The sequence below is a fragment of the Ostrea edulis genome, chromosome 6 (genome assembly GCF_947568905.1).
Source record: "Ostrea edulis chromosome 6, xbOstEdul1.1, whole genome shotgun sequence".
NCBI lineage: Eukaryota > Metazoa > Mollusca > Bivalvia > Ostreida > Ostreidae > Ostrea > Ostrea edulis.
Window position 1 is genome coordinate 64,047,222 of NC_079169.1, and position 23,056 is coordinate 64,070,277.

The window sequence follows — 23,056 nt, forward strand, 5'->3', positions numbered from 1 at the left end:
TATTTTTCGTTGTTTTTAATGGTTTTCATTGATATCACCACCATGTCTGCGACATGAAACAAAATGAAACATGAAAATATTAAGATGTCGGGATCGACAGTCTTCATTGTAAGATTTTTCTCGAAGCTGACAAAACCGAAAGTAGAGCGGCAAAAGTTGGTGTGCACGTGCACTATAAAGTGCTTATTTACGACTAAAACTTCGTTATATTACGTGTGTTTTTATTGAAAATATGACACAAGAGGTATATGAGCCGACAGACATCACCCCTGATAAAGATGGGGGTGTTATAAAGCAGATTTTGCGCGCAGGAGACGGTAACGAGAGCCCGGTGCCAGGGGATAAAGTGTCCGTTCATTATGTAGGGACGTTGGACGATGAAACACAGTTTGACTCCAGCCGGGAAAGAGGGCAGCTCTTCGAATTTGATCTTGGGCAAGGTGAGATATGTTAAGTGACATTTATTTTTTATAGCTGCAATTTTACTGTTTATATTAAAATTAGTCAGGTCCAGTCCAAAGACTATTTCTACCTTCGTAGCTACTTATAGCTACCTAGGTATTTAAACCTACTCCAGGTAGCTATTTTTACCTACTTTTTCCTTTACTTGCATTTCGTGGTCAAACGCAGGAACAGCACAATATGGTGTGTACCAAATTTCGGGTGCGCGACGGTTCGTGACTTGGCATACACGACAGTTCGGGAGTTAAGCGCCGACAGTTTGGGAGTTCGGTGATGACAGTTCGGGTGCGCAACGTTTCGTGCACGACAGTTCGGGAGTTGGCAAATAAATTTGATATTTAGTGTTATTTTTCTTGTTTTAAAATTGTATTGTAATTATTGTTGATGTTTTAGATTATATTACGCAGTCTTCACGAAAACTCAGTGGTCCGAAGACCGAGGCCAGTGAATTTTACGGTCGGGTCAGTGAAAATTAAAAATCAGGAAGTCCGATGGGCTTGTAGACTTTTTGTAAGTCAAAAAATAGCACATAAAGTAAAGTGTTTGGACATCCTGGTTTGTTTATTTTGTTAACGATAACTATACTTGTAATTGTCAAGATAACTTGTACGTTGATTGCGTGAATATTAAACGAACAACTTGTTGAAACTACAAAAATGGCCGCGTTCTGTATCGCACCACACACCGGTAATTGCTGATTTATAGCATTGCCCAATGAAAATAAACTTCGTCAATTGCAGTTATCTCTGATTTTATGCAATTTCTATAGTTTTTAGAATTAATAAATCATTTACATTTGATGTTGGTAGAGAAGGCTAGTCTGGCTACTTCCTAATGTGCACTCGGGCTGTTTTCATGTTTGTGAAAAATACGTGAATTTGTAGTCTTGTTGTTTGTGGGCGAAGAGAGAGAAAATACCGTTTACAGTATTGTTTTTCTGGTATCGACAGAAAGGATGTCTTAGGGTAGATATGAATACGAGTAATAACCATAGTTCCAGTAAATTAATTGTACAATTTTACAATGCATTCCATAATGTATGTGATAAACATATGAAAATTTAGGGGGCCAGTAAATTTCACTGTGGGCCAGTAAATTCAGACAGTTCACTAGTCCGACTGGCCAGCAAGTTTTAAATGTTTTCGTGAAAACTGTATTACGTCTTATAATTTAATTCTTACAACATCAATGATTACCCAAAGGAAGAGCGCGAGTGATAATTAGTAGCACCGTAATGAAGATTGGCTTCTCTCTCAATCCTTCCATCCGAGGGAAAGCAATATAATTGGGAACACTGTAGTTAAAATTGACGTCCCCTCAATCTCCCATCATGTCATTCATCTCAGAGTAAGACAGAAGAAAGTCCAAATATGGCCAGTAATCATCTTAGATTTTCTAATTCAACCATTTCCAAACTTTCATTTTTAGCTCACCTGAACCGAAGGTTCAAGTGAGCTTTTCTGATCATTTTTTGTCCGTCTGTCTGTCTGTCCGTCTGTCTCTCTGTCTGTTAAACTTTTCACATTTTCGACTTCTTCTCCAGAACCACTGGGCCAATTTCAACCAAACATTGGCCAAAAGCATCCTTGGGTGAAGGACTTTCAAGTTTGTTCAAATGAAGGGCCATGTCCCTTTCAAAGGGGAGATAATCACAAAAATGCAAAAATAGGGTGGGGTCATTTAAAAATCTTCTTCTCAAGAACCACTGGGCCAGAAGAGCTGAAATTTACCTGAAAGCTTCCTGACATATTGCAAATTCAAGTTTGTTCAAATCATGGCCCCCAGTGGTAGGATGGGGCCACAAGGGGGGGGGGGGTCAAAGTTTTACATACAAATATATAGGGAAAAACTTTAAAAATCTTCTTCTCAAGAACCACTAAGCCAGAAAAGCTGAGATTTACATTAAAGCTTCCTGACATAATGCAGATTCAAGTTTGTTCAAATCATGGGCTCCGGGGGTTGGATGGGGCCACAATAGGGGATCAAAGTTTTACATACAAATATATAGGAAAAATCTTCTCAAGAACCACTGAGCCAGAAAAGCTGATTTTTACATGAAAACTTTCTGACATAGTGCAGATTCAAGTTTGTTCAAATCATGGCCCCCGGGGGGTAGGATGGGGCCACAAGTTGGGGGGGGGGGGTCAAAGTTTTACATACAAATATAGGAAAAAGCTTTAAAAATATTCTTCTCAAGAACCATTGGGCCAAAGAAGTTGACATTTACATGAAAGCTTTCTAACATTGTGTAGATTCAAATTTGCAAAAATCATGGCCTTCAGGGGTAGGCTGGGACCATAATAGGGAGTAAGGTTTTACATGCAAATATATATGGAAAGTCTTCAGATATGGGCCAAGGTGACTCAGGTGAGCGATGTGGCCCATGGGCCTTTTGGTTTGTTTTTTTTTTCATCCAAAAAAATTAATGGAGCTCCCCGATTGGTTGATATATGAACGTAAATATTCATAAAGTCGAGGATTTTCTAAATCATACAACCAGTTATGCTGTAGTGTGAACTGAGAAAAGGCGTTGTTTGTGTTGAAGTTTTCCATTCTGAAAACTGCACAAAAATAGTTTTATTAAATCGGAGATCTTCATAAAAAAAAATTTAGAGTTAGTTTAACAAACTATATTGATGTGTTTAATCTAACTATTCTTGTCAAAGCATAATTTTGATCACTTTGTACATGTATGTAATTAAATGCAATATAATTCACTACCGATTCTTTGTAACTGTCCACACAGTCAGGAGAATATAACCGCAGAGACAATTCTAGATAAAGATGGCCTGACTCTGGTCTCATATTTTCTTTACAAACCAATGGGAAAATGTACATTTTAATATTGCTTTGTCCATTAGATATTAGTAAGGATCATGATAGAGTAGTCCTGTATGCAATGATACTGTATTTGTTTGCCAGTTACCATAATGATCATAACAAACAAAGACATACATTTGTATTTATCGATAACATACAGATCCTGATTCATAAAAAAAGGAAAAGAAATGCCAAGGAAAGTACACAAACTGTATATTTAGAATTCTCTATAAATGAATGGAACACTGCATATACATTTATTCATACCTAATGACTGACATTATAAACAATGTCAGCTGGTATACTGAAGTCAGCAGTATTGTCTCAGTTCATAGAAGCATACCGGGTTCAAATAATGTGCCTTAGAACCCCCCCCCCCCCCCCCCCACAAAAACTCAGGAAGAAAACAAATATGGTTTTAGATCAGATTTTTAGCTCTTCTGAGCCGAAGGCTCAAAGAGCTAATCATATGGCCATATGTGTGGCGTGCAGTGTGCGTCAACTTTTTGGAAAAAGGGCTATATCTTAAGAACCCCTTGACAAACCAATTTTTGTCAAATTTGTCACAGGGTATCCTTGGCCCAAGGGCTTTCATTTGTACTAAAACTAGGGTTGTGACCCTTTAACAAGGGGAGATAATTAGGAAAATGCAAACAAAAGTAGTGGTTGCTAAAAAATCTTCTCAAGAACCACTGGGCAAATTTTCACCAAACTTATGCATAAGGATGAGGATAGGTTGTAGATAAAGAATTATTCAAGGCATCATCCTGGGGCAACGGGTGTGGTCTCAAGGTCACTTCAAAATTGACCTTAAATTTTGTTTTGTTAAAACTTTGATATTTTGCTTAGTATAAGGACTAAGATCATCAAATTTTGTCAGTTGATGCATCTTAGGACCTAATATCATGTTGTCTCAAAAGTAGGTCATGATGACCTACTTTTTGAATTTCGCAGGTAATTATTATTAAATGGATTTTGATGCATATCTTGGACACTTTTGAGCCTATGATCATCAAAAGTTGTCAGTTTATGGATCATGGGACCATGAAGTGTGTCATGTGAAAAGTATGTCATCATGACCTACTTTCTGAATTTTATGGCTAATCATTTATGAATACATTTTAGGTTGTTATTTCAGATACCGAGAGGTTTAGAATCATCAAACCTTGTAAGTTGATGCGTCTAGAGGCCACAAAACATATTTATAAAAAAAAAGAAGGTCACAGTGACCTACTTTTTGAATTTTGCAGACATTCAAATATCACCAGTGTGTGAAATTAACCATGGACCGATAGACAATGTCTATAGAAAATTGAGTCGGTCTATAACGATCAAAATAGCTATAGACCGACTTGTCTATAGGAATTCTGAGTAAATAACTGGTTCTCCGCTCCTTTTTTAACATATACGAGAAGTAGGATCAGTTTATATGTAGTATGCTGATGTTTCTGTTCACCCCTTAGCTGTAATAAAATGTTCCACAATGTAATTACAAATCATTCGAATCAGATTATTCCATTTTTAACAGGGGGTGGGGGGGGGGGGGGGTGTCAATATGATATTTACTTCAATGTACGCCATTTTTGTGCAAATTCAGAATGTCCTTTTTGAATGGTTTTAAAAATATGTGGAAGGTGCACGCACTTGAATCAAACAGAAAGCGGTCAGTACAACAAGTTCCAGCAAGGCTAAAGTCGCAGAAAATCATGAGAAAACGAAACGTAGTTGAAGTGACTTAGATGAAGAATCAGGCAGTGAAACTGAGCAGGAACAAAATGATTGATTTATTGATTAAATATTGTTTAACGTCCCGCTCGAGATTATTTCACCCATATGGAAACATCACCAAAACCGGTGAAGGGCTTCAAATTTAGGCCTATACTCGTCGCTTACAGCCTTTGAACAGGGAGGGATCTTTATCGTGCCACACCTGCTGAACAGGGAGGGATCTTTATCGTGCCACACCTGCTGTGACACGGGCCTCGGTTTTTATGGTCTCATCCGAAGGACTGCCCCATTTAGTCGCCTCTTATGACAAGCAAGGGGTACTGAGGACCTATTCTAACTCGGTTCCCCACGGGATTGGAACAAAATGAAAAAGAAAAAAAGATTGCACGAAATTGAAAAAGAATATAATTAAACTATGAACAAATTGCCAAACCGAATTTGTGTCAATTATTTATTTTTTAATAACAATGAATATTGCATATTAAATTTCGGTCTTTAGGAATTTGTTGTGGTCTATAGGAAATAAAATGACTATGGACCGAAAGTCTATAGGACTTTAAAGTTAGTTTCGCACACTGTATCACATTTTCAATTTTAGATGCATATTTTGGACGCTATGAAAGCTAGGATCATCAAACTTTGTCAGTTGATGCATCTTGAGTCTTCATAGTTTGTTGACCAAAAAGTAGGTCACCGTGACCTACTTTTGGAATTTGACGGCTATATTTTAATATTTCAGATACTATTTGACTTACAATCATCAAACTTTGTCAGTTGATGGGTCTTGAGTCTTCAGAGTGTGTTGACCAAAAAGTAGCTACTTTTGGAATTTGACATTTATATCTGAATATTTCAGATACTATTTGACTTCAATTATCAAACTTTGTCAATTGATGCATCTTGAGTCTTTGGAGTGTGTCGACCAAAAAGTAGGTCACTGTGGCCTTCTTTTGGAATTTGACGGCTATATTTGAAGACTATTTGACTTGTCAGTTCGGTGCTCCAAGCTGCGAGTAAAACGGTCGCATTTGCGACCAGAAAATAAATTTTGTGACTAGAGATTATAATTAAATCGCATTTTCGCGAGTGAAGAAAATTTAGGCAACCAGTAAAATTTTAGAATCGGGATCGGAAGTCTGAATAAATATTTTTCAGTCTTGATCAAACAATCAAGATGGCGGGAAAACGAGGTTTAAAGCACTTTGGATTTATCAATAGTAAAAAGCAGAAGCCTCAGTCTAGCACATGTAACAAAGAAATTCAAGAATCACACGGAGAAAGTTCTGCATCAAAAGATGATGTGGCAGTGTCTAAAGAGAAATGCAAAAGTAAAGGAAGAACCCCAGTCCTGAAGTGGCGGGGGGAATTTTCGTGATGGCAAAATGTTTTGCAGAATTTGTGATGCCAATTAGCCAGCAACGTCCACCATTTCTGGACATCCATTTTCCTATTTCGCCACGACCGAGTGTACATCTTTCAAACGTGGACGTGTGACTATTCATGGTAACAGTAAGAGACATGTCGCTGTCCGTGACTGCATTATTAGTAGTAAGTCGAGCGGGGCAACTGTTGCTGTTAATTTTCGAAGACAATCAAACCGGGATGTAGTGTTCTTATTGATGCTGGTACTAATTGTTCAGCAAAAGATCCAACAAAAAACCTAGGAGCTCTTATTCGCATAACATGATACATGTAAGCAGTAAAGGCCCACTTATTGAGAACTTTAAAGCAAATCTTTGTGTGGAACGCTGGGTTTTCTTCCCCAGAAACGTACTGTAAAATATGCAGGGTGGCCCAATACAATACAACTTTTGCCAGAGTAAATACTTGACTTGTTAGCATCCAGCATGTTTCACAGTACATTTCTATTCAGTTTAAAATAAAACAAACAAAATGCATACATGGGTGTTGATTTTTCACTTGAAAGATATTCATATTTATATAAAACCTTGTAAATCTTATTTACAAAATCTTTTGCTATGGCGAGTAGAAATTTTGAAAATGGCGACCAGAAATATTTTTAGGTCGCCATTTTGCGACCTGATAACAGATGCGACTTGGAGCACTGCAGTTGATGCATCTTGAGTCTTCAGTGTGTTGACCAAAAGTAGGTCACCGTGACCTACTTTTGAACATTTACATGTAAATTTTCAGGTACTATTTGACTTAACATCATCAAACTTTGTTAATTGATGAATCTTGGTTAGTGAGAATTTTTGCCTGTTCTACAATGTATCAGAAGAGCGATTCTAAGCCCATGGGCCTCTTGTTATTTTAGTATATGTGATGTGTCCGCAGTCTTATCATTTGATTAGCATCCTTGCGTCCCAAATAAATTTTCCATGTCTACGATACAGATCTTTGTGTTAGCGACAACTCTGACTAATTTGGAACTTCATTTTTCATGGGAATGTTAAAATTAATAGATGTCACCCCCCCCCCCCCCCCCCAAAAAAGAAAGAAAGAAAGAAAAATCAATTATTCAGTTAGTACTCGAAATTCACAATTTGATATTCACTTACTGCTAGTAGATTTGGAAGAGTTAATTTTGGAAGTTCTCACAAACAATTTTCAATTTTGTGGGAGAGCATTTTTTCTTACAAAAGAAATCTCTGATGCTGTGTTATATTAATGTTGAAACAAGGATCGACTATTATCAAAAATCAGTTGAGGATTTGATTTTAATGATGGGGTACATTTTAGAAATAATACTCAATGTACTACCACTACAAAATAAACATTAAGTAACAGAAATCTAATTTAAAAGCTACTGTCAGTGATACTTATCATGCTGCATGTTCATATCATGATATCATATTGTGAGAGAGACTGCAATACTCAAGCCATAATTCAGCTGTGTGCGCAAATGTTAGAGATGATGTTTCTTGTAAATTCAAAAGGGAATCATGAAGTTAACCAGAACTCTCAAATATAAGAATTTCAAGTAAAAGGAAAAACTAGTCACAATTGCATGACTAAAGATAGATAAGGAAGTACTGGTATTTACATAGCACAAGGAAATACTGATATTTAGGATAAATATCCTGTTAATTTTTGAATTTTAAAGCTATTTTAGTGTTTTCAAAGATATAATGAAGTAAATTCCTATTCCCCTTGAATTAAAAATGAATGTAAAAATCATCTTTAATAACGAATTTGGTTGGGTTTTTTGGGGGGTTTTTTCCATTCATTTTTATAAACTTTTGCTTTTTAACAATTGCTTTCCATTGCCATAAAAGATCCACACTTATTATGAAATTTTTGTTTGTATTTTTTTCAAAAAAGGTTGTTAACGCAAAACAATACTTACACATACGTTTAGTAAATATATTGTCAGTATTGTTTACTATTCTTGTGAATAAAATTTGAGGTTTGATTGCATTTATTTTATCGTGCACTCCTTTATTTCTGTAAAGCAACAAGTTAATGACAACTGCCATAGACTGTATGTACATGTATTGCACATAATTTTGTTTACATTTTTCTTTCGACATGTTCTTCCGTGACTTAATAATCCACCAAGATAAATTTTCATATATAAATCAATGTGTATATTACTTGTATAAAAATGTTTCTTCTCGAAAATATATAGGCTTGATTTCTCTTGGAGACAATACAAATGCAAGTATATCGATAGCTGCTTTCTTATACAATTGATATACATGTAGAACAAATTAGTTTTATAACAAATTCGTTATATTTGAACTATGAATTTGCTATAAATGTATAGCGAATTACACTTAAAGGGAATTTTTATGGAGTGTCTGCAGAAATTCGCTATATCAGAGTTTTACGGTTGTGTGTTGTTTATAGTGTTAACTTTCGACTTCTGAGAAATTTCATAGTAGCATTCAGGTAGAGCAGAGACATACATGTATATAACTGAGATTAGCAACTTCCTCAAGTCTTGTATTTTTTTCGTGGTCCCGTTTTTGGGTAAAGATGCACACACTGATTTGAATTATGCATACGACTTAAGAATGCATGAAGACCCAAAATAAGTTACTGTGGCCTCATTTTGGAATTTTATGGCTAGATACATGTGCATAGTCAAATGGTGTCTGGATCATATCTTGACCACTGTGAGGCATAGAACCATCAAACTTGGTCAGGTGTTGCATTGGAGGTGGGAGTGGGGGGGGGGGGGGGGGGGGGGGGTGTGCGTGATCCAAATGTAGGTCACTGTGGCCTCATTTTGGAATTTCATGACTTTACATACATAGTCATACATACATGTATATAACTGGGATTAGCAACTTCCTCAAGTCTTGTATATAGTTCCGACTTTAAATAAAAATTACTTACTTACTTACTTATAGTCAAATTGTTTCAATAAATAACAAAGAAAGTGTTTTTAGCTCAGAGCTTTTCTGATTAAAATTTGTCTGGCGTTGGTGTAAATGTTTTGCATTTTCATCTTCTTCTCCAGAACCACGGGGCCAATTTCAACCAAACTTCGCTCAAAGCATCCTTGGGTGAAGGGCTTTCAAGTTTCTTATAATGAAGGGTCATGCCCCCTTCAAAGGGGAGATAATCATAAAAATGCAAAAATAGAGTGGGGTCATTTAAAAATCTTCTTCTCAAGAACCACTGGGCCAGAGGAGCTGAGATTTACATGAAAGCTTCCTGACCTAGTGAAGATTCAAGTTTGTTCAAATCATGCCCCCCCCCCCCCCCCAGGGGTAAAATGGGGCACAATAGTGGATCAAAGTTTTACATACAGATGTATAGGGAGAAAATATTCTCAAGAACCACGGGACTAAGAAATTACAAATTTACATGAAAGCTTCCTGACATAGTGCAAATTCAAGTTTGTTAAAATCATGGCCCCCGGGGGTAGGATGGGGCCACAATAGGGGATCAAAGTTTTACATACTATTAACTAATATATAGAGAAAATCTTTAAAAATCTTCTTCTCAAGAACCTTAGAGCCAAAGAAGTTTACAATTACATGAAAACTTCCTGACATAGTGCAGATTCAAGTTTGTAAAAATCATGGCCCCCAAGGGTAGGTTGGGGTCACAATAGGGACCAAAGTAGTAGGTTGGGGCCACAATAGGGACCAAAATTTTACATGCAAATATATATGGAAAATCTTTAGATTTGGGCCAAGGTGACTTCGGTGAGTGATGTGGCCCATAGGCCTCTTGTTGTGTTTTTCTGTACATTGTAGAGAACATTAGATGTGTTGCAGTAATTTTACTCTAATGTACTAATGACAGTGTCACAGCTTGTAACTTTTAAGTCTGCAAACATAGATATATTGCATCATGTACAATGTACATGTAATTCCAGACAGGTATAGCATGTACCCTACTCTTTATTCACAACTTTTTATTGCAATACAATGCAATGTAAATTAATTTATATTCAAATCACAATGTATTTTATAGGGAAAGTTATAAAAGCATGGGATTTGGGAATTGCCACCATGAAGAAAGGAGAACTTGCAAAGTTTACATGCCAGGCAAAATATGCATATGGAGAGGTAGGGTCTCTACCAAAGATCCCAGCCAATGCTACTCTGATCTTTGAAGTGGAACTCTTCAGCTGGAAAGGTACCGTATGATACAGGTTAAATGTGTGTTATAAGTTACATACGGGAAGATACCTGGTTAGTAAATCTCATACCTGGTGCGGCAAAGCCAAGTTTGGTATGAAATTTACTAACCAGGTATCATCCCATACCCAGTCAATGAATGACTACTGGTATGTCCCAGTCAATTACTATGTAACGAATTTACCCCACCGATGGCCACAAAAGGGATAAAAAACTTTATTGAACATTTAAAACAATGATGTAAACAGTTTCTTGTTTACATCACAATGAAAATTCATGACGTCATAATACCGGTAGGTGCTGGCTGTGTATTTAATATTTAGTGATGGAATATAAGTAATACGCTGCCTACATGTGACGGACTTAAACCAATCATTTGCCAGCATTTCATCAAGAAACTAACAGAGGTGGGGTAGACATACATATGTATATATAAAGCACAGAGCGAATTCAGAATTCATGACATGCATAACTAAATCTAGCAGCATGTGATTGACCATTTTATAATATGACCTAATATATATATATTCTATATCAGAGCTTCACATTATACCAATCAAACTGCTTCTTTACACATGCCAGCTTGTATTTAACAGTCCGAGAATCTTTCACATACAGTTTTATAGGGTCATGAACACGATTTGAGGTGAAAATTTTAGAATTTTCATTGTTTACAATGCTTAACTAAAATATTTTTAATAGTCATCCAAAATTTGAGCATCAATTGTTGAGTTACAAATGAGATACAGCACTTGCAATTCTTTGTTAAGTAAACAAGGCTCGTGCCTTGTTTTTGTTTACATATACATTGCTTTATAGAAAATAGCATGTTTAAAACAAAATGAGATGTGCCAAACACTAGAAACTATTTAATTGTGTTCAGAAGTAATTTGTAAATTGAAAAAAAATTGCTTTAAATGAAACTTTTGCTAGTATATTTAACCTATGTAAACAAAAACATGGCATGAGCCTTGTTTACATAACAAAGAATTTTGAGCTTGACAACCGACATTCAATTTTTTGTTGATCATTAGAAATACCTTAGTTAAGCATTCTAGACATTAAAAATTAAAAAATAAAATTTCAAAATTTTCAGCTCAAATCATGTCCATGCCCCTTTAATTCAAAGTGAACATTTTAAACCTTACCTAATATACATACACTTTGTAAGTTTCTTTAAATGTAACTCTATTTCTCTCGCATTGTTTAGGAGAAGATTTATCAATGAAGAATGATGAGTCCATTATTCGTCATATCACCACTAAAGGAAGAGGCTGGAAGAATCCAAATGAAGGGGCAATGGTTAAAGGTACAGAGAGAGTGATTCTGTCAAACTTTTATTTCTGATTTGATAATGGTAAATCCATTTGTGACAACTGATATTTGTAATGTAGCCTTGATTTTTATGTTTGTCAATTTTACAGTGAAACCTCTTTAATCTGACATACACTGGGAAACAAATTTCTTGTAGGAATGCACAATGTGTCAGAATAAACAGTGTAAAAAAACAATGAAAATATGACATTGAGAATAAAATTAAGGGTCGGATTCCACATGTGTTGGATTAGGCAGTTTTCATTATGTGTGATCAATGACAAAAATCCCATGTATATTTCTCATTACAAATCATTTCAAAGCTGGTTTACAGAGTGTGAAAAAAAAGTGAATTATTTTACACTTACTTGCTTTGAAAGTCTCCCTGTGAACGGTTTCAAAATAAGGATTTATGGTGCAGATATATAAATGTGTTCTCGGTAGAATTTTTGTCGCAGATTTATTCTGATTATTGAACAGTGTACCAAAATTCATTTGGTCTTTGTATAGGGTAAAACAGAAGAGTTGTGAAATTTTGAAATATTGAATTACAGTACATTATGTTGGAAGACATGGAGAGAATGTCTTTGAGGATCGTGAGGTGGAGTTTAACATCGGAGATGGGGTCATGTCTAATGTTATAGAGGGTTTAGAAATAGCCCTCAAGAGAATGAAAGAGGGAGAGAAGTGTCGACTGGACATCAAACCCAGTATGGCTTATGGATCCAAAGGAAATCCAGACCTGGGTGTACCTCCGGATGCAGACCTTGTATATGATGTGGAACTTCGGAGTTTTGAAAATGTAAATGTTTAATTTCTCCAAAATGTACATCAGCTTACAGTGAAAAAATGCAATTAATGTTTTGAGGTGTTGTGTAAGTTACGGAGTGCCAGAGTATTGGTGATTAACACATCACATGTATGTATACATTGTACACGAACCACTAGTTTTAATGCCACAGAACTTGAAGGTTTGATAGGTTTTAAAATTTTCTCTTAGGTAAAAGAAAACTGGGAGATGGAGCCCCAAGAAAAATTAGAACAATCTAGGATAGCAAAAGAAAAGGGAACCAAATTCTTCAAGGTAAAGTATTGTGGTGGGAAAGTCCTCTCCCCACAGTAGTGCTGCCACCAGCTGGATGTCCCCCACCAGCAAGGGAAAATAAATACTAAACACCTGTCTGCCCTACTCAACCTCAACCTATACTTAAACCTGGGTTGCGACTAAGCGACACACCTAAACAGTGTCTTAACAATCAGAAATAATACTCAAATTCAAAAGTCAACTAGTTCTAATAGTAACGGGGACCGTTACAGATGTTCCCCAAACCTCCCCAAATTAAAAAGTGATGTCCTTGTGAATCTATAGCAAAAAATCATTTTATTTTAGCCTTTAATTACATGTAGTACGTTCAATATGGTCATTTCAGTACCAAAAAATGAAAGAAAGCGTTGCACGCGCATACACGCGCACGCGTGTATGATTCCGAAATTTTGTTGATGTCGTTCAACAGGCATGTGTATCATATACCCACAGTGTGAATTTCATAACGTTTCCACCAAATATAAGGAAGTTATAGCGATTTTAAAATCGTCCAATCAGAATTCAGCACACGTGCATGCACTTGCTGAGCAGTAATTCTAACCACAGCAATTTGTAAGGAGTACCAAGACACATCTAAACCATTAATATCAATAGAATTTGATGAAAAACAAAAACGTTATCGTCCTTTAAAAATTGAACATTTAAAAAACGTTGCACGCGCATGCGCGTTGGCATTTTTTTGTTACACCAATATATAGATACACATATTGTCTACGTATGCTGTGAATATCATCTCATTCGCTTCATAAATAAGAGAGTTACAAACGTTTTAGTATTATCCAATCAAAATGAAGCGCACGTGCATGCGCGTGCAAATTGGTAATTTCGACCATGCAAATCAGTTAAGGGTCTCAATATCTACCTATGATATGAATTTCAAGCCATTTCAATGAACAACAAAAAAGTTAGACTGATTCCAAAGTTAGCGTACAAATTTTGTAATGCGCGTGCACGCGCATGCTGACAAAATAACTATTATATTTCATATGTACAAATGATATACTATCATCCTATTTAGGTTTTATATCGCTTCCTTCAATATTCTGATTTTCCATTTTTTATACCAAAATTGCAATGCACGTGCGCGCTCATGCATGCACGTGCAGACAAAATGACTATCACTATGCACATCTACAAACGCTATACTATCATCCTGGAAAGTTTCATATCGATCCCTTTTGCAGTTTCTGAGAACACTACCGGACAAAAAAGTACCGGAGAAAAAGAATAATAATAATAATAACTAGTACTTATTGTAACGGGGACCGTTACGGATGTTCCCCAAACATTCCCCCATTCAGCAAGTGGTGTCATTTATTTCAGGACAAGTGGTTTTGACCATTGCAAACTGTGAAACATGTGAATATATAACTATTTTATAACGTTCAGTCCATTTCATACTAATACAAATCAGTTATAAAGATCTGAGAGTTTTATGCACGTGCACGTACGTGCATATAAATAATTCGACCATCTCGATACATCAGAAGTCATACTATATGTGTAGAAGAGAAGTTTCACAACTGTTCAATGAAAAACGAGAAATTAAAGGCAACTCAAAACTACAAAGACCGAAATCAATGCACGTGCATACACGTGCGCGTGAGTACCACACTGCAATTTTGTTGATGCTATTCAATAGACATTTGAACAATATACTTACTATATGAATTTGGTATCGATTGCTTCACTCATAAGAAAGTTATTGGGATTTCAAAATCGTCCAATCAGAATTAAGCGCACGTGCATGCGCGTGCAGGGAAGTTATTTTGAGACTATTAATAAATTGAGAGGCCCGAAACATACCTGCAACCTAATTTTCAAACCTATTCATTGCAATCTGAAAATGTTATAGACCAATAATTAAATTTAGACGTCAAAAATTACAATGCACGCGCATTCACGCGCACGCCATTTTGATAATGGAGAATTCGTTGACACCATTTCATAGACATTCATATCATAGATCCTCAGGGTAAATTTGAATTCATTTCCGTTTTTAATTCAATAGTTATGACCATTTTAGTACCCGAAAAATGAAAGAAAAGATATGCACGTGAATACACGGGCACGTGAGTATGACTCAGCATCAATGTTGATGTCATTCAATAGACATTTGATAGATATACTTACAGTATGAATTTCATATTGTTTCCATCATTTATAAGAAAGTTATAGCGATTTGAAAATCGTCCAATCAGAATTAAGTACACGTGCATGCACGTGCCGGATAGTTATTTTGACTGTTTTCGTTTGTTAAGAATATCAAGATACATATACAATACAAGTTTGAAAAGATTTTGACAACAAAAAAAAAGTTATGGTCATTGAAAGAATTGAATATTCAAATGTCAATGCACGTGCGTGCGCATGCGGGTTTTCAAATTTTATAACATAGATTTGTAGATATTTATAATCTTTACATATCCTGCAAATATCATTAAATTGTCTTAATTTACATGAAAGTTATAAACGGTTTTGTCTTATCCAATCAAATTGAAGCACACGTGCATGCGCGTGCAGAATTGAAATTTTGACGATGCCAAACGGTTAAGGGTCTCAAGTTATACCTGCAATATAAATATCAAACGATTTCATTGAAAAATAAAAAAGTTCGACGCATTCCAAAGTTTGTAAACAAAAAATCCAATGCACGTGCATGCACATGCATGCATTTTCAGACAAAATGACGTTCGTTCCGCACATCTACATAGAGTATTCTATCACCCTAAAAAGGTTTCATCTTGATCCCTTCAGTAGTTTCTGAGAACACTCGTGGACAAAAAAGGGTGACAAGAATAAAGAAAGAATAATAATAATAATAATAATAATAAGAAACAGAGTAAAACCAATATGTTCCCAAACTTTGTTTGGGGAACATAATAAGAAACAGAGTAAAAACAATATGTTCCCAAACTTTGTTTGGGGAACATAATTATTTATTCATTTCAAAGATAATCAACATAAGCAACATGAAGTTAACGCACCAGAGGACTTCACTCTTTCGCGTTGAAGCTAAACAATCAGTGCAATATTCACAATAGCCAGTTAAAAGGAAAGGGGATGACAAACGAGTCAATAAACGAGATGACGAGATCGACATGCACACGAAAATCCTACTTAAAACAATTCTATAATTCATCCTCCGAAAACACATTCAAGGGGAATAACTCGGGACAAAATCAGATATGAATAATGAACGAAATACTCATATCAAGGGTATTCACTCTAGTGAGTTACTCATAAAGCAAACAATAGCTTACTCCTAAGTAAAAATGTGCTATAACTAGAATCTTTAATCTGTAGATTTCTCAGAGGACAATCACTCTTGAGAAATACCCTACCATAAGCCTTAAATAAATATCAAACTTCAATCTCAAATAAAAAAACAACCCTATGCTGCGTTCAATACTAAAATGAATCTAAATCACAAGTTAAATTGTGAAATCTGTCACAGATTGAATTACTATATACTCTAGATAAGCAATAAATCAATTATTAATTCCCAAAGAAGAATTTCCCCCAAAACATTCCCTAAGATAAATCTATTACACTTATAAAAATCAAATTAATAACTAACTTACTCTAAAACACAAATAATAATCCAAATGATTTCTAAAGTTACCCAAAACAATAGAAAAATAGAGCAGACTCAAAAATAATTAAATTAAAATATAACTTCTTTCAGAAACAAATCCTATTCTTACTCAAATAATAATAATAAAACAAACAGACGACTTACGTCGCTTCCAAATAGAGAGAGAACCAAAAGAGAGTGAGTCTGCGCAAGTACAGCCTTTTATACTCAAAAATACAGAATTCTATATTCCACACGAGCAAATCATAGAAAAATACAGAAAAACACCGAAATCTGTATACGACACGCGCATGACACAGAAACTCTCAAACCGAATTCTATATTCAAATAACGTCGAATCTCGTCCTTACATAATGAAACAATAAAGTGTTAGGATCGAACATTAAAACATTTACAATAAAAAAATAATCATCAATACACATCGTATGTACAATGGTAAACCTTTCATATTTCCCGCATTTAAACAGATCGATAATTCTGACATACGGAACTCCTCAGTATGCTTCATACAGTCAAAGGTAAACACCAAATCGACAGGAAATTGACATATCAAAGTGAAAGTAGCAGTAATGTTTAAACATGTGTGAAAATTCATCCGTAGAGCAATATACAAGTAAGATATTCAATAATATATAGCAGCAAGTCAATTCCTTATCATATGAGAACTATTGATAACGTATGTACAACAATAATTCAAAAATTTTTAAAAAACGATCGATACGGGGTGAAATCCTCAAAGTACATATATGTACTTGTAATGTGTGGTGATCTCTGTGGTTAAGTTTGTTCATTTCATAAATGTTTATCATTCTTAAGGTCATATTTGACATAATGTGTAGACGAGTGACTTTCATTTAATACTTACAAATTCATGTACGATAGTATATTCATTGAAAATATATATAAAATATGAATCATAAAGTTACATAATGTTTCTCTTGGATTGTTTATACAGGAGGGCAACTACAAAGTTGCACTGAAGTACTATGATAAATGTCAGAAGAATTTAGAGTTTGAGACAACACTGAGTGGTGAGGATGAAGAGAAGAAGAAAGAAATGATCTTACTAGCACATTTGAACATGGCCATGTGTTGCCTGAAAATTGATCAACCTGCCAAAGTTCGGGACCACTGTAACAAAGCTCTAGAGCTGGATGATAAATGTGTTAAAGCCTACTTCAGGAGAGGACAGGTGAGCTTCTGATCGTTGATATACTTGACCATTTGTGAATTTATTTACATTGCATTACTGCATAATACTGTACAATTTAACAGAAGTGAAGTCAAGAAAATCTGATAAAAACCTGAATACACACACGCCTAATATTCACTAGTCCGATTGTTGAGGAATTTTGATATAAAGTATTCAAATTAATTAGCCCCAAGGGCAAATGTCTTTACAAAGCACTGGCCCAAATACATAATTTACTGGCCCCAGACCATCCATATTGTTTTTGTCCTGTCATTCTGTCCAAATCTTTAACCTTATTTATAACTTTTGAATGCTGAGGGATAGGGCTTTCATATTTCATAAGTGCATACCTTTCTTTAGGTACCAAATTTTTTACCTTGTGACCTTGAAGTTTGACCCACTTTTTAAAAAAAATTAATCTAGGCAATACGGTGGAATCATTTTAATTCGTGGGTGGCCAATGTTCGTGGGTAAAATTTTGCTGGTTCATGGGCATGTAATTTCGTGGATAAGCGATACGATGTCACTAGAAGAGATAACTCTACTTTGTTTTTAAAAAGTTTGAGGACACGAAAATTCGTGGGTAAGTGCGACCCACGGAATCCACGAACATCAATCTCCCACGAACAATGATGATTCCCCAGTATTTCCTGATCCTGGCTTTGATATTTTGTTCACAGATTCCTTATGACAAGATCTTTCATTTCTTTCTTTGTTGCCATCATGGGCATAGTGTTTCACACTCGCATCTTGTTGTGTTTTTATCCAATTCATGAATTCAATATTTTATTTAAATTTCAGGCGTACTTTGCTGGGAGTGATTTTGACCTTGCGAAGAAAGATTTTGAGAAAGTGTGCGAGTTAGAGCCGGACAATAAAGCCTCAAAGAACCAAGTAAAAATTTGTGAACAAAAAATTAAACATTTTGAGAAAAAGGAGAAGGCCAGATATGTGGGAATGTTTGACAAGTTTGCAGCTGAAGACGCAAAGAAGGTATTATGATTCTTGTAGAAAGAATGAACAGACCAGTATATTCTTTATTGATTTTAATTTTTTGCTATTTTTTACAAATCAATTTCATTAGAGATGATTTACTGCTTTCTTTGAGAAATATCCTAAAACTACTGACTTGCAAATCCTAGTTTAGTCGAATATGTTTGGAATTCAGATTGTTTACCCTGTAACTCGTCTTGGTCGTCTTTCATTTCTGACCTAATTATTTCACTTTCCATGCTGAATTTGTATGTGAAGATAGAAAAGTCCATTTGCAGCCCATAATGAACCAATATCTCTGTATTTTGGGGAGAGGTGAACTGTGCAACTAATTCACAGTACTGTATAAGTAGAATATTTAGTGAGAATTTAATTTTGGCATTATTAACAACAGTTTTGAGATCGCTCAAATTTAATATCAACAATATTTATTCCATATAGGAGGTAATAGCTCTCTTTCTTGGAATTATAAAGTCACTAAATTTAGCACTCACTATATATATATACCTATAGTGTATGGACAAATCACTAAATTTATGTCTCACTAAAAATACCACTTATTCGGTATGTATGTGCATGAAACCAAATGCTGACCAACCATTTTTGCAGCCTCAAAATCTCTTTGCTGATGGTTTTGAGGAAATCGGAGAGTGGGATAATAAAATGGCTCATGGCATGCTTCCCCTCGATCAAGAATGTGAGGCTTTTGGAGAGAAGATGCCAGAGCGTTCCAATGTGTCCCAGCCCCTGGGGGATGACTGATACTCTATGGTAAATTTCTTTCTTGTATCTACCCCATACAAGTCGTCCTAAACTGATAATCTCAACCTGTACAGTCAAATGGGATTAAATTGTGGTGAAGATTTTTCCAGTTTTCTTCTTTTTATATATGATAGTTTCACTATTGGAATATACATGGTAACTGTTTACTTTTATCTAAAATGCACTTGATATGTTGACTTAATTGATTAGATTGTAAGACCTTGGGGGGTTGGGGGCTTCTCTCCAATCCTTAAATCCCTTTAGTCTATAGATTACATTTAGATCAGTTTTATCATCAGTTTTCACAAACTCAGTCCATGTTGAGAAACTCGAGTTTTGTTCTGCTCTGTAACAATATCTGTTTTTCAGTATAACAAAAAAACTTCCTTATTATTCAGGGGCCCGTTTTACAAACCAACTTACGACAAAGTCGCAAGTCTTAAATTTTATTACACAGTTATTACTTTAAATGATTAAAGTAAAACTTTTCTGAGGCTTTATTTTCAACAATTTAAAAAAAAAGATTTTGCATTTGGAGTGCATGATCTATAAACAATAAACTGGAAAATTCCAGTATATGAAGTTGGTCGTAAGTTCTTTTGTAAAACGCACCCCACGACTGTTACTTTGGTAATACCTTTACTTCTATTCAGACTGTATATTTATAGATAGTGTATACATTACTTGCTGCAATACCAAATTGAATTTATGGATGATCTCAACCCCACCAACAACAACACATTCACGTAAACATATATAAAGGACCATTCAAATTGCTTGAATTTGCTTGTATTATTTTGGTAACTTAATCCATTTCAAAATCTTGAGGTCAAACTTAAATCATAAAGATGCTTACTGTTCTTAGAGCTTATTGTGGAACCATCTTCATTTATTACTTAAACAAGATTGTACAGATAAGCTTTTGAGGTCACAGTGATATGTTAATCTTATTAATATGTTTATGCTGCTTTTGATGATTATTTTGTGCACTTGCATTTTTTAAAGTTCAAAATTAGCAGTCACCAGGATGATCTCTAAAACAAACCAAGAGACATGTTTTAATATTAAAATCATAATTCATAATTTATGAGTATTGAAGCAAAGTAACTTACTAGACTTTGAATGCAGAACTAGTGCTTTGGGGACTCTTGACATGTCAAGCAAACTGGTCGTGGTAGCTCAGTGTTGAGTGTTTGCATTGTATGAGTTGGAGCCCCACTCATGCCATGCCCTTGTCAAACCTAAGACGTATAAAACATAGGTAGTGATTGTTCTTTGCGAAATTATCGACATTCAGAAGTGAGAATCAGGGGTCTCTTGGATATGAAATCGAAAATGGAGGTCCTGTGTCACGGCAGTTGTTGCCACCCTCGCTGCTATGGATGACCTGAGTGTCAAGCTTAGGTCTAAATTTGTGTTGCCTACAGCTGGGGATGTTTCAATATGAGTGAAAATTTCTGTATGGGACGTCAAACAAACATTTAAACTGTGGTGTATTGATTTTGTAAGCAGTTGTAATGTCCTGACTGTACATGTCTATTCTTTTTTCTTTTTTCATGTGCTCTATTTATAAATCATAGTACCATTCAGTACTGTAAAAAGGAAACTTCAGGCATGCTGCAGTTTTAAAATTTTGTGCAGTCATCAAGCTCAGTACAGGTGGTATTAATGCAAATAGACATGTATTTCTAAGAAACATGATACAAACTAAGGTATATTTAAGTGAAATGGGTGTTTTTTTTCACTTGTGTTTACTAACAATTATTTCAACTGATTGAAGCAAATTGTACAGCATTTTGACTTATCTTCTACAGACTGATGAGGACAAAAGTAAAGATGGTGAATCCAAACCAGCAGAGTAGTGCCCAGACTAGCAATAGAGAGGGATCCGAAACAACAACTACAGCAATGGTTACCTGTCCGTGATTCTGCCTTTGTGTTGCTTAGTGCCATTGGTTGTACCAGACATTTTGTGACAACTGTTTTGTTGACTTTTTATCTCATTACTACATCCATGAAGAAATCAGAACTGTCTAGACTTAGCTCATAGCTGTATGTCAAATGTAAATAAAATGTTAACCCAAAATCAATGTTACAGTACAAGTTATGATTTAGGAATTTCTTATCAGAGAAATAAAACATATTTTGTAAGTCTCTAGAGCTTGGATGTTTCTTTTCAACACTCTCAGGATTTTATTTGAGTGTTGGATGTGTCTTTTGAGATCTGTAGCCACAGTCAGGATTTTATTTAAGTGTTGGATGTTTCTTTTGAGATCTGTATCCACAGACAGGATTTTATTTTAGTGTTGGATGTTTTTTTTGAGATCTGTATCCACAGTCAGGATTTTATTTTAGTGTTGGATGTTTCTTTTGAGATCTGTATCCACACTCAGGATTTTATTTGAGTGTTGGATGTTTTTTCTCCTGAGATCTGTATCCACAGACAGGATTTATTTAAGTGTTGGATGTTTCTTCTCCTGAGATCTGTATCCACAGACAGGATTTTATTTGAGTGTTGGATGTTTTTTCTCCTGAGATCTGTATCCACAGACAGGATTTTATTTGAGTGTTGGATGTTTCTCCTGAGATCTGTATCCACAGACAGGATTTTATTTGAGTGTTGGATGTTTTTTCTCCTGAGATCTGTATCCACAGACAGGATTTTATTTGAGTGTTGGATGTTTCTTCTCCTGAGATCTGTATCCACAGACAGGATTTTATTTGAGTGTTGGATGTTTCTTTTGAGATCTGTATCCACACTCAGGATTGTATTTGAGGGTTGTCATGATTGTGTGTATGAGCAGAGGAAGAGGTGAAGAATAAGTATATACTCATAGGTGTATACGTTTTACTATTTATGAGAAAGTGGGTTTTGGGAACATTTGTTTCACCTTTTTTCATCACTCATAAAGTACTCGTATAATCTACAGCTTCCCAAAGACTTCTGCACCATTTCTGTGGAGAATTTGTTTTACCCCTTCTTACTAAAATTTCTTGAAACTTTCTTAGATTTGTTGCTACATAATTTTCCAAGTATGATTTGTGGAGCCTGACTCCAAATATTGTTTGTTTTCCTTTTGTGATCTGCGTTTTGACCAGCAGTATAGGTTTGTACATGTAGGTAGGAAAACTTTTTACATGTAATGTTTAGACCAAAAGTATATCTTATTTTACATGTGAAAATAACGGAAAATGAACCTTGTCAAAAAAGTGTAGGGGCAGATTGACCCCTGGTTCTACGTGCCTGATACGTTGGTACATTAATTCTGTACACACGAAGATTTTCTCGTACGCGAATCTGTCAACATTTCATATCATGAGGATTTACATAACTTTGTCAATTAACAGCACAATCGACAAACAATAATGCTCTTAACTGTATATCATTTACATAATTACTAAGTATTGGAGAGGGAGATTATAGGGATTGCACTTTTCATTTTGGAAGAGAGGTTGAATAACTGGCAGCCGCCATATAAATTAAGTGGCAGTCGCCAGATAAGTGACGATCACCACATAAA

At 35.3% G+C, this 23,056-nt stretch overlaps 1 protein-coding gene across 3 annotated transcripts; it reads left to right on the plus strand.

The window, feature by feature from the left end:
- Positions 1 to 98: 98 nt before the first annotated feature.
- Positions 99 to 21,689, plus strand: LOC125645908 (peptidyl-prolyl cis-trans isomerase FKBP4-like). Of its 3 annotated transcripts, none has more exons than XM_048871905.2 (8): positions 99 to 440; positions 10,405 to 10,569; positions 11,782 to 11,880; positions 12,440 to 12,687; positions 12,886 to 12,969; positions 17,544 to 17,780; positions 18,582 to 18,773; positions 21,350 to 21,689. In XM_048871905.2, exons 1-8 carry the CDS (start codon positions 233 to 235, stop codon positions 21,395 to 21,397), a joined length of 1,281 nt encoding a protein of 426 aa, XP_048727862.2. In that variant the 5' UTR covers positions 99 to 232; the 3' UTR covers positions 21,398 to 21,689. The 3 variants fall into 3 exon arrangements, with proteins under 3 accessions (XP_048727862.2, XP_055996380.1, XP_055996381.1); XM_056140405.1 differs by lacking the exon at positions 21,350 to 21,689 and adding an exon at positions 19,383 to 19,544; XM_056140406.1 differs by lacking the exon at positions 21,350 to 21,689 and adding an exon at positions 20,204 to 20,276 and having other exon boundaries at positions 109 to 440.
- Positions 21,690 to 23,056: the final 1,367 nt, after the last annotated feature.